Source organism: Cottoperca gobio, chromosome 1, assembly GCF_900634415.1.
Source record: "Cottoperca gobio chromosome 1, fCotGob3.1, whole genome shotgun sequence".
Taxonomy (NCBI): domain Eukaryota; kingdom Metazoa; phylum Chordata; class Actinopteri; order Perciformes; family Bovichtidae; genus Cottoperca; species Cottoperca gobio.
The window spans coordinates 6,138,419-6,151,119 of record NC_041355.1 but is presented as its reverse complement, the minus strand read 5'-3'; the positions used below and the strand labels follow the sequence as shown (position 1 = coordinate 6,151,119).

General features: G+C 42.1%; 1 protein-coding gene across 1 annotated transcript in view; it reads right to left on the bottom strand.

Annotated features, from left to right (window-relative positions):
- fat1a (FAT atypical cadherin 1a) overlaps positions 1–8,722 on the bottom strand; it is a 68,343-nt gene extending 59,621 nt beyond the window's left edge. The window contains 3 exon segments of the mRNA XM_029440882.1: positions 3,797–4,271; positions 4,273–7,087; positions 8,587–8,722. Of these exon segments, the coding sequence (XP_029296742.1) occupies positions 3,797–4,271; positions 4,273–7,059 (3,262 nt within the window). The 5' untranslated portion in view covers positions 7,060–7,087; positions 8,587–8,722.
- Between the last annotated feature and the right edge of the window lie 3,979 nt (positions 8,723–12,701).

Here is a 12,701-nt window from a genome sequence, read left to right as displayed (position 1 = left end):
CAAAAGACTGACCATAAACAAATACAAGCATACGTCTTTTCATTATTGTCAAGGATTGGTTAACTCTAACTATGGGATGTTGGAAGAAGAAGTGAAATGTAAAAACACACTAACAGGACTTTGTCATTATGCATCAAACTATTTCATTTGCTTTCACAAAGAACACATTTACAGCACAGCCTGCAAACAGCCTCCATTGAAAGGGCAATGCATATATTATCCACCAAGAAAGGGCAGTGCATACATTATACAATCAGCATCTGTGTCTCATCTAGACTGAACACTCTCTGCCATGGTCACCTTGTGCACTGGATAATTTCCCTTCAAATTGAGACACAACTTGCTTTGAGCACATTTTCAAAGAAAGTTTTGTCTAGCTCTATACCATCACTTCCACGGCAATATAGCCTTGAGTTACCCTTCACATTCAAGTGGAGACGCACACATTGATTGTACTGTGGCCTACTGCAGTTGATATTCACTCAAGGATTGGGTGATATGGAAGAAAATGTATATCTGCATTTATATATCTAAATAGATCTAAGACAGACTATACATCTGCATACCTAATGTTCATGTATAAAAATAACGGAATTCAATATCTATAGAAGAAAGAGAGCAAAGTGTAATAATATAGCCTAGGTAATAAATAAGACTTAGCTTGAAAACTTGGCTTTTTGAATCAGTTGGTTGTTTCCTGATGTCTGAAGGTGTGTCCCGGTGTGTGTGAGGCAGGTGTACTTAGAGGAGTGGAGAATTCATAATAATTGTTTTATTGCTAGTTTATTTGAACTGGCCCTGTAAACTGGGAATATTTATTCACATCAATATTACTGCAACTGTCGGTTCATCTGCTTCTCTCTTTTTTTTCTAATGATCTTACCTTTGTATGTGCAAGAATGACATCAAAGTTGGGACCGGCACAATAAGTGCATACAGTAGGCAGTGCTCTTTTGGATTACTCTGCTGCAATACTGTCAGCTGAGGGTGTGTGTCAAGCCCTGGAGTGTTAGCATATTTTGAAATTGTTTTTCATGGTTTTATAGCACTAGCTGAAAAGCCTATCTGAAGAGGAAATTACATCGGCCATTTGCCACACTTGCCTCTTTAAAATTGGCATGAGCCCTTGAAAATCCATATTGGTTGACCTCTAGGGCTTGAACATTTAAAGCTGGAGCCAGCCACTTGGCATACAAGCCCTCACAAGTACAGTGCATGCTGCCTCCCCAGCACAAAATGGTGGATAAAGTATGAGATACAGATATATTTACTTGAATAAACCATGGCTAAAAGTTAATGCCAAGTTGGTTGATGTTAAATATAAGCGCATGGAATTATTTCAGTTCATCAAAGTTTAGTTTGATCCCTGTCAGTCAAAAAAATCACTTGACTATTAGCAATTTTTCCGATCTAAACGGGGAATGGTACATTTGGTCAAGACCATGAGAAGAGGCCCAGAAAAGAGTCGTGATAGGAGAAAGTTTAAATTAAGATGGCACAGAGCCAGTGACCACAGAGCTTTTAATAACACAGAGAATGTCTGGGCAAACAGTGGCCATGGACTCCCTGAGCAGTCGGACAGAATAGGAACCATATCTGGAGAGGAAGCTTGCTCATATGGGTTTTTTTTTACTTGAAATTGATGTAAATTAAAACAAAATCACAGAAACTTATTTTAAATGTAATCACGATGTCTCACAAACAAATAACCTTGTGTGATTTTTGGAATGTCAATCAAGTGGGTAGCAGACATAGACTGTTGCAAAATATACAACCTTTATTCAGATTTGTTAGATACACCTACTCAAGGAGGATCACTCACTGTCTCCGAGCATCACCCACCACACCGTGCTGTGTTTTCCACAGCAACATTGTGTCACTCACAAAGTAGTATTGTTGTTACTGTGTTATTGTGGATGCCAGTGTAAGAATAGCTGAAAGAACAGTGATGTATGCAACAAACGAAACACTACAACATGGATAAAACCATACAACACGCTGATGTAGTCTTCACAAACACAACTGCATGGGTTTAGAATTACAAGCGACAAGTAAAAAAGGGAAAGACTGGAACAGTCTAACGTCGCTCCTTCCCAGCCTAAAAAAAACTAATTCCATGACTGAAGGTGTGTGGCTGCTGGCATCTTTCCTCACACCACGGTTTCATTTGTTTTCTAATTTTGAACCATTTTAAAACATTCTGGTTAAGATTCACAACGTGCAGCTGCAGAACTGAATATATAGTGGGCATGCACCCGTGCTTATAATTTCCTTTTAAATATTCTAAATGCATAAGGAGTTCTTAAAAAACCACACCCCTTTACCACCTTGGCTGTATTTAGTTGTCTACTGACCTCAGATGTAATCTATAATAACAGGACCCAACCCAGCACAATCCTATCATTGCACCTCCTGATAATCACTTAATATAGGCTTCTGGGATTAAGTAGAAGATCAGACCAGGCTCCGTGAGTCTGTACCCTACAAAGGGTTTTGAGTTAGACATGGACTCTCCGCTGGCCTGCATGTGGCCCTATCAACACCATCTTAAATGCTATTCCTTGCAGAATTCTCCATTACAGTCAATTTGGTACATAAATAGGAAGAAACTGAAATAGAACAGCACTTGTAATTATTGCATAAAAAGCATATACAGTTACAAGCTCGCAGCGTCTTTGTTCATAAAACTAAATCTTATTACGAATCCAACCACTACCACAGAAACAATCACAAACACACCACAGCTGACCCACAGTCCTGCAGGACAGAGCCTTCATAAAGTCTCATCCCCTCTTGCTAAATGTACCAGGCAGAGGAAAGTATTTCACGTCACCTTATTGAATAATTCACATATATCTGATTCTTAATAAACATTAAACGAGAAATATAGACCTCTTTTAAAAAAGTGTAAGTCAGAAGCAGACTAATAAACTGCATATCCAACTTTCTTATGTAGATATGAACCTTTGAGGTTACATGTGCCAAGAAAAATTAATGTATTATGCATTAAGTTTCACTGCCTCATTTAGACATTAAATATGTATAATGCAGAGAGAGATTTCATTTCAAACAGGGGGAATAAAGTCACATTAAGCTGCCAAAGAATGTGGTTACCAAGTTTTAAAAGGAGGGCAGCAAGCCAAGTCCAAAACATCCAAATCAGGTGATTGCTAGGTATTGGGTAGGAACTCCTGGAATTCCAGACCGCTTATTATAAGCTAATTTGAGTCAGCTGCTAAAATTATTCTGTGCAGCTCAGTAAGTATTGACATATTTTCTGCAACATAATAAGAAACCTGCATTCAAATCCTGCCTTCAGTACAATAATGAAAATATGCTGTTGTAAAAAACATTTATTTCCAAAATGCTATTAGAATATTTTTACCTTAAGACCAACAGATATGACCGTTTTCCAAATTGATACGATTTGAAAATGTAAAAGGAGTATGTATCTACACAGTGATAGCATGAAGAGTGGAAAGAGGTGAAACGACTTAGAGTCTTCTTAATACCACAGAAACTACTCAGGAATGTCCACACAGGTCTGAGAGACAGCTGGTCCATCTGTTCCTGCCGTCAATTCTCCCAAAGAGGAAAAATGACTGGAATTAGGAACCTCACCCGTCTCCTGGAAGACTCCCTTACCTCATTGTTCCACACAGTGACATGAACTGAATGAACTCTGGCTGTATTAAACGTTCCTTATGCAAATTATTTCAAGCTGATGCATCCCTGTTTAAGAGATCAACACAAGGTTCACACACCTCTATAGTAACACTGAGAAAAAAAGACTCACCAGTTTCCTCATCGATGGTAAATATCCCCAGGCCGGATCCATCTCGTATGGAGTATCGAATCTCTCCGTCTCGTTCTTTGTCTTCATCTTCAGCTGATACGGTCATCACCAAAGTCCCAACAAGTGCATCCTCCTTTATAAATCCCTTTTCCACAAACGATCGGAACAGAGGCCTGTAGAGATTTTCGTTCACATCCACGACGTCCACCTCAATGAAGCAGGTCGACGACAAGGACATGGGCTTCCCTTTGTCTTTAGCTTTTGCCGTCAGGTTGTACACCTGTTTTGTCTCATAATCTAGATTGTGCACGATCCGCACAGCCCCACTGAGTTTATCTACTTCAAAGAACCCGTCTCCGTTATCAATAAGGCTGTATCGTACCTGACTGGAAGGTCCAACATCGGGGTCGTGAGCCTCCAGCCACATGATTACAGTGCCGACAGGAAGATCTTCCCTCACCTTCACAGCGATAGTTAGGGGGGACAAATTTAGGTGGGTTATCATTCACGTCTTCCAAGGTGATTTTCAGTGGCACTGTGGACACTAACTGAGGCTCGGTCACTGCCTGGTCGTGTGCCGCGACTTTCAACACATAAACTGGATGGAGCTCACGATCCAACGGCTTTGTCACAGTCACAACACCAGTCTCCTCATGGATCGTGAAATGATCTGTGCCTCCCAAAATTGAATACTTCACGACTCCATTATCTCCTTGATCCTTGTCTGTTGAATCCACCTGGATGATTTCTGTCCCGACAGGCGTGCTCTCGCTTATTTCAACTGAATACGAATCTTGCAAGAATTGAGGGCTATTATCGTTGGCATCTAGAATCTTAACACCCAAGAGGCGTGATGAAGATTTCTGTGGTATGCCAAGATCATAAACTGTAATGTTGAGGGTGTATTGGTCTGTTGTTTCTCTGTCAAGAGGAGAATAAACCAAAAGCCAACCGGTTTCCATATCTAATACGAAGCGGCTTTCTGTGTCTCCTCCTGAAATAACGTACACTAGTTTCCCATTGAAGCCGCTATCTGAGTCCGTGGCACTTAAATGCACTATCCGGGCCCCGACTGGTAGGTCCTCTTTAACTTCAATAACACTGGGGAAAGACTCTGCAAACTGAGGAGTGTACCGGTTGACTGAGTGGAAGTCCATAAAGTTGTCATCCAGCTCAGTTTGCATGTGGATTTTGCTGCCGTGAAGCAGCTTTTCAGCCAACATGGTAGCGACACCAGTTTCGACACATTTTAACTGGACAGGCTTGCGTGCCGTGATGACAGTTATGTTCATGATCATTGGCTGAGTCTCGTGTTCGCCGTCGGTTGCAATGACATGTAAACTATGAAAGGACACTTTAGCTGCCTCTCCCTCACTCAGCGTGTGCTTCAGGGAAAGCACGCCAGAGCTTGGGTTCAGTTCAAACAGATCAAGATCATTCCCAGCTTTAATATGGTACCGTACTAGCTGCAGCTCATCAGCATCTATGGCAGACACGGTTGTTATCTGCTCTCCTTCGCCGTGATCTCTTGGCACGGTCACTTCACAGTCTACATTTTCAAACAAGGGCTTATTGTCATTCAGGTTATTTAATGTTATGGTGACTGATGCCTCCACCTCTCTCCGGTAAGGGGATCCCCAATCTGACGCCCTGACTTTGAGACTATAAATCCTTGGCATGAGCTCATAATCTAGGACCTCTGAGGTACTGATGACACCGGAGAAGTAGTCGATGACAAACGGTTGAGGGCTCATATTAGTAATGCTGTAGGTCACGTAGCCATTCTCGCCTCTGTCTAAATCAGTGGCTTTAACGGTTACTACGTTGGTCCCTGTGGGTACATTCTCATCAACGCTGGCCTTGTAAGAAGTCTGCTGGAACTCAGGTGCATTGTTATTCACATCAATCACATCAACGATCACTTTTGTCGCCGCTTTTTTGTCACTGGTGATCACGTCTAGCTCAAACCGGGGGGCAAAATCAGCATTGATTTGTCCTGCAGTGCTGATTAAGCCAGTGTCTGGGTTGATAGTAAATTTGTTCTTCTCAGATTTGTGTCTAAAGGCATACTTTAGTTGTGGAAACTTTGGCATGGCTGTTACCATAGTGACAGGCGTAAGAAGAGGGGCAAATTCACTCAGATTGACTCTGTAAACAGCCTTTTCAAATATTGGAGGGCCCACTTTGAACTGTGCAGAAGTGACATGTACCAATTTAGCAGATGAAAATTGAGGGGGGCTGCCTTTGTCCTTCGCCTGTAAAGTGAGGTTATATCCAAACGGCTGGCTGTCCCAGTCTACATCTTTGACTGCTTTTATTTTATACTCCTTGCTCCCGGGGCTGCTTCTCACAGCCTTGAACTGCTGAAGAGGGTCGCCGGCCACAATACTTAATGATGCTATTTCTCCGTTTGGTCCTTGGTCACTGTCCTCCACTGTCACAATAGCATAGGTGGGGTCATGGTCTGCATCTGAGGGGGCCAAGGTCACAGCAGTGATTATAGGTGCGTGCTCGTTGGCCTGCTCCACCCTTACTGTGAGTTTGGCCATGCTACTGAAGCCGCTGCTGCCGTACAGCTTCATTCCTCTGTCCACTGCAAGGATCTCCAACTCGTACAGCTTCTTCTCAGAGTAGTCTAGCTTGCCAGTCAGTGTAACCACACCGCTTGTTGGATGAACTGCAAACATGTCCGTCCACTCCCTGAAACTATAGTAGTATTCTCCGTTCGTACCGATGTCTGCATCCGTTGCCGTGACCTTGGCCACGCTAATGCGTATGGCCGTGTTCTCTGGCAGAGAGACACTATAGGACGTTGGTGAGAAGAGAGGCCTCAGATCATTGGTGTCCTTTACCTGCACCTTAACTCTAGTGCGACATTCAAAATCAGTGCTCCTGTCCGTGGCTTTAACAGTCAGCAGGTAGTTGTCTTTAACCTCCCGGTTCAGAATGGAAGTGCTGCCTCCTTTGGTCCTTATTCGCATAAAACTGAAATCTCCCAGCAGGTAGTCCTCTGCTTTGAATAAGTTCTCATTGTCTCCAGAGATGATTTTGTACCGTATCTCCCAGGTTGGGTCTATGATAGAGATCCCCATCTTGGTGTGACTCTCTAAGTAAGTCTTAGCAGCAGAGTTCTCATATATGGATGCATTGTAAACAGAGTGGGTAAATTGCATGGAAGCGGCTCTCGCCATCCTTTGGTTCCCTGCGCAGCTACAGAGGAGCTGCAGGAGCAGCACAAGCAGTGAAACCAAGTGCTTCCCCATTATTGTACCGTGATCTTCACAGAACCACCTGGAAACAAACAAAATGTAAGTGTTAGTATTCTAACACATTATTATGCAAGTGAATTTAGTACAGAAAACTCACTGTAATTACAAAATACATTAAAAATGAAATCTGCATCTTCTACAATCATCCCCTATAGAAGGATCGTCTAAATGCTGAAAACTATTCCTTTCTTCACTGTGCGCATTCCCAGACTCCCTTGAATGTCATGACAAGCGATGGCTGGGCTGATAAATAGCTAAATGGGTTCCATGTGGAAATAAGATAAAGCAGAGCAGTCAGTCAGGTGACAAAGATCTAAGCATCAACTGCTCCCACCAATGCACAATGCCAGATGCTAAATAGCATACTATGTGCACTTCATAAGAGAAGAACATAATGTATCTAAACATCAGCATCATGAGCTTAGAGAAACAACTGCAATAAGACACATCTTTAATTTATTTTTGTTGATGCAAAAAAAAATCAGCCTACTGGCTTATTTTTCTTGTGTATAGAAATGCAAAAAAAAATACATTTCTGGTCACCCACTTAGGATTTAAAAAATATAATTGACACAAGCAGCAGCAACTATGTAATAGCGAACTTTAACTGACAATGAAACTGGACTGGACCTTGCCGTGGTAAATCAAATACAAGGGTGTTTTTTTTTTTGTTGTATATCTCATCAAGCTATGATCACAGAAACAAGCACAGAGGAGATGACTATGAAACTGCTTTAAAATTGCAGATTCATTCGTTTACAGCCGCTTTACAACGTCTCGGGCTGCGTGGGAGTCCATACAAAGACAAATAAAAGCAAGACGTTGCAATGTCTGCGCAGAGTGCTGGGTATAAAACCTAACCTACATTATTGACTTTTGGCGTTTCAAAATGACCCGTGCAGGGTTTAGTTATTAATGCTTTATGTGGGGTTAATAAGTGACTGAGTCTTGACTTAAAAATACCTTAAATGTAAAACTCTCGCCTGCAGGTACAAAAGAACCATCTGCTACCATTGTAAAAAAAAAAACAAGTAAAAAAAAAACCTTTTTCACATAACGTACAACAAAAACATTTAGTATTTGCTCAGCAACCTTTAACCAGTGAGCTCTTTTCATTACGAAAAAATTAAATCTTTCAAGAAAATAAGTTAGGTGCTTCCAGACCCCATCCCCCATCTAGAGCCATTCACTTCATGAAACGATGGTCGCCGTGCACGCGCTGAGCAGAGATTTTGCTTGAAAGAAAACCCTCTACACTTTTCCAACAAAACGTAAAACAACCCTAAACTACTGTCAGGGTGAATAATAAATGATAGAACCCCGTGTGCAGTCAAAAAAGACACTAAAGCAATAGTTTTACTAAGGTTAAACTTCCCCCAAAGAGGAAGAGAAAGCAGCGGCGGTTGGTTTCTTTCACAGCCCGCAGCTCACAATAGCCGTCCTAACCGCTCTCAACTTTTTTTTACTAAACGCTAAAAGGAGCTTAAGAACCACCGCGTTTAAAAACAACAATTCACGTACCTCTTCTATTATGAATCTCATATATTTGGAGGTTTTGCAGGTAGTTTATGTAGTCCAAATCTCGGCATGGTAATACGTGGACTTGTCTCCTCTCCGTTACTCCATCCACCACCACCAGGCAGCCGCTCTCTTTCCCTCACTACTTCCCTTTCTCTCCCACACTGGATCTGCCCGGTATCTCTCCGCGCTGCGCACGTCCGGATCTACTTACCGGCTGGCAGCAGGATACAACCTTTCCGCTGTGAACCCCGGACCAGGGTAGCCTACTTTGATTTACCGTGGCTGACACTGTATATATACTTAAAAATATCATGTGCCAAACTAAATCAGATTCATCTTAATGTCATAACCACCATTTCACCTATAACACCCAAAGGTAGCCTGTTCTCTAGTAGGAGCGACCTTTTACTGAAATTATTTTTACTGAAACTTTCAAGCCCCGCACATCCACTTGTGATGACATGTTGATTATAAATTGGCATTTAGCTGTCATTATTTACTTATTTTGCTGAAAAAGCTAATTAAGACAATTTATAACATGTAATTAATGAATATATGAATATATTTTCTCCATAGCCTAAATGAATTTGTAGTTCTATCTCATGTATTTTTCTTTTTCTTTGCTTATCATTACAATACATTAAAATTACCTACAACAAAGTCCTCTTGAGGTCAGGTTAAGTGAGATATCCTTACACAGCCTCACAAAGGGCTAAACATGCTCAAACGGGACTAACGTTAATCCAATATGCACATCTTCAGCTGCAGCTGCAGCCCAAACCACTTATGTGCTGTGACGAGGCTCTTTTGTGAATTAAAAAAAAGGTGAGTTCAGTGTGATCTCAAGCTGGAAGCAAGCAAATAAACACTATTAAGATAGTGTCAATTATGCAACAATTTATGCTCGCTGTGCTGAAAAATTCCCCGTGAATTCCCATCATAATGTTGTTGTCAGCATAAAAAAGGTGTATAAAACTCTGTTTTGCAAATAAAATCGCAGTTCAGGGCATCCCTGATAAATAGGGTAATAATACTTGCAAAATCAAAGTTCCTCGCACGTGTGGTTGCAATTTAGGTGTTTTATTTATCAATTCTGGAGATGATCCATTCTCATTATTCTTACTAATGTTATTGTCTTTTAATTGCCTGTAAATGTAATGACCAGCAGTGCGTCCCAGGGTCTGTATTTTCTGGCATTAGAGCAGGGTGACTGATGGTGCCATGAAGGCGCTGATCCCAAAAACTCCCCTCCCGCCCCCCCACCCCTCCTCACACAGCCACCCTGACTGCTTCCCAGACCAAAAACTGCACTACATTCCCTCTACAGGCACTCAGGAGTGTGGCTGCTATGCGATTGATGGCGCTGTCTCACTGCTCTTGCCCGGACTGCAGTGATCCAGCTGGTGCGCCTGCAAAAAGCCTGTGCTGCATGCAGCTAGACAACTTGTCAACTTGTCCTGCTCCTGCCTGTGTACGTGTGCGTGCGTTTGCAGGTGCGTGTGAGTGCGATAAGCGTGCGCGTTTGTGCATTTGGTTGTTTGGCACAAGTAAGACCGAAACATTCACTCTTCTTCGACGCCTTTAAAAATATGCTTCGAGTTGAGCAGAAAGTTTTACGAGTCATTTTTAGCCTCATTTAGAAGCAAAACCACGAGCACAAGTCTTCTAATTGTATCAAAGCTACTCACCAGACCAGCTGTGCGATCGCCGGCTGCCGCTCCAAACTTCACTTCACATAAATCCTGGCAGCTTTTGGTAAATATTTGTTTGCGGGCATATCTCAGATGAGTGAGGCTTCTGTTCCGATAGCTATTCCTCTTCAGTCCCTCACAGTTTTCGAAGCCTTCCCTTCCGATCCGCTCCGAGTCATCACACTTGGTGGCTTGATACAGTAGAGCTGTAGGCTATGCTTCGCCTCGCTCCTCTCCCCCACAACCGCTCAGGTGGAGAGTCATACTGTTGCTGCCTTCACGTGATATCGGAAATATCCTAACTCTGATAGGAGCGCGCATAAAGACAAAAATAGTAAAGAAATGGCAAAGTCGTGATTTGTCTTGCCTTCAGTTCTCACATTCGGAAAAGTGACAGAGCTGAGGAGGCGGAGAGAAAGGAAGTCACACCAACAACTGATGGAGAAAGCGATGTCTTTGATTATTAGCCATTATGTTTTTAGACTCTCTGCTTATCTAATTACTTGTTATGCAGATAAATCCCACTTATAATTAATTCATTAAAACGTGAATTGTAGGTCTGGTGCATATTTTATCCTTCAGCTTAAAGCATTTCTTAAATAAACAGCAATTAAATCGCATTTTGATACAGGGTCATTGTGTATTGTTATTTTCTATACCAAAAGCACTAAAAGTCTTAATAAAAACCCTACATAGGTGGAAAGTAGAGGCATATCAGATCTCCTTGAAGGCATCCAGGATCTTACACCTTCAGCTCTGACATCACATGCCTCTCTCATTCCTGGCATGCACAGCTCAGTGTATTGCCTGCAGTTTAGCTGTGTTTATTCTCTCCCAAATCAAAGCAACCAACCCCACAGCATTTATTAATTTTTATGGATTGTGAATATGTGCCCTGTAAGAAACCAATATAGTTTTAATAATGATCAGTGCACGCACATGAGTATAAGAAAAGCAAATGCCTTTATTCAGCTCCTCGAACATGTGGTTAACAACTAAAGTCGACACCATGCTGTGAAGTGACTGCCAAAAAATGCCAGAGCGGAGAGGGGCTGTTGGAGCCGGCGGTCCAGCGTGAGAATCTCTGCCTAATGTCCATTCAGCACTGGCTCATTAAAGTCACATTTGCCCACAGGCTGAGTAAACGAACTAGACCTATGGGTTTGGTGTGTGTGGGCGCGTGTGTATGTGTGTGTGTATGTGTGTGTGTGTGTGTGTGTGTGTGTGTGTGTAAGAGAGAGGGAAGGAAACAAGGAGGGAGAGAAAGATTGAGCTTGTGTGTCAGAGTGCAAGTGTGTAATGTTTCATCTCTCTTCTCGCTCTCCGTCCCCCACTTTTGTCCAAGACAATGTTAGGTATCTGGAACAGCTTTTTTTTCCTTCTCTCTCTTCCTCTCTGATCTGCCTGTAAAGCTTTAATTGAATTCAGGTCAGGTGATGCCCAGGGCTGGTTCTGCTGCTTTGATCTCACCAAGTGTTTGCAGTCCTGGCTGCTGGGGGTCAGTGCCTTATATACCCTACATGTATGGGGAGGATGTCTAGTGTTTGCTTTGGGGAAAACCTCCAGTCCCTTCATAATAAGTTACATTAAAATACAGATAATTCTACATTAAGTGGAAACCATGGAGGCACTGAGGAATAACATCCAGGAGGCTTTTTGTTGGAGATTAATATTGAAATCAGTCTGACTGTATATAGTGTGATAGTTTGATGACTGACTCATCAGTAATGTCTCCTGTGCCACACTGGTGTGCAAGGCACTCTCGTCTTCTGTCGAATCGCCTCATTATGACAGTATGCTGCATATTTCCTCTCATGTAACACGCGGCAGGCTCAATTTCCTCTTGAAATCATACTAATCCGCTACAGATTGTTTTCATGTTGTTGAGAGATGTTAGGAACGGGCATGGAGTAGCGTACTGAGTGAGTTACTTTTCCTTTCCCCTGTGACTAATGTCTTAAGCCGTAGGTTCCCCTGCAACTTGAAACTGGAGAGAGATCAGGAAAAGATATAGATGATTTGTAGTGCGCCTGTAGCAATAGAGCACCCAGGTATCTGTTTCTCCCACCAACCAATCTGTGTAGAATCTGAATCCTGAGGCAGAGTTTAACTGTAAGAAAGATTAGAATAATTCAATATCCACCCTGCTGTAGTGTCCTCAAGTAAAGGCGCTGACCTTCCTGGTGCCACTGTTTAAGATGAGTCTCCATGCAAAAGAAGAAGAAGAGAGAACTACCAAAAGAACCTCACTTTTGGGCTTCAAAATGAAGCTTATTTTGTCAAACAATTCACCTGACACTATTAAAGTGTGGGGAGGTTTTTTTTTTTTTAGAAAATAACGAGACATTTATGGGAGATAATAATAACAATTGACATTGCCCCTGCAGCTGGAGACAAACTGCTGTGCTCTGAAAATGAGTCTTC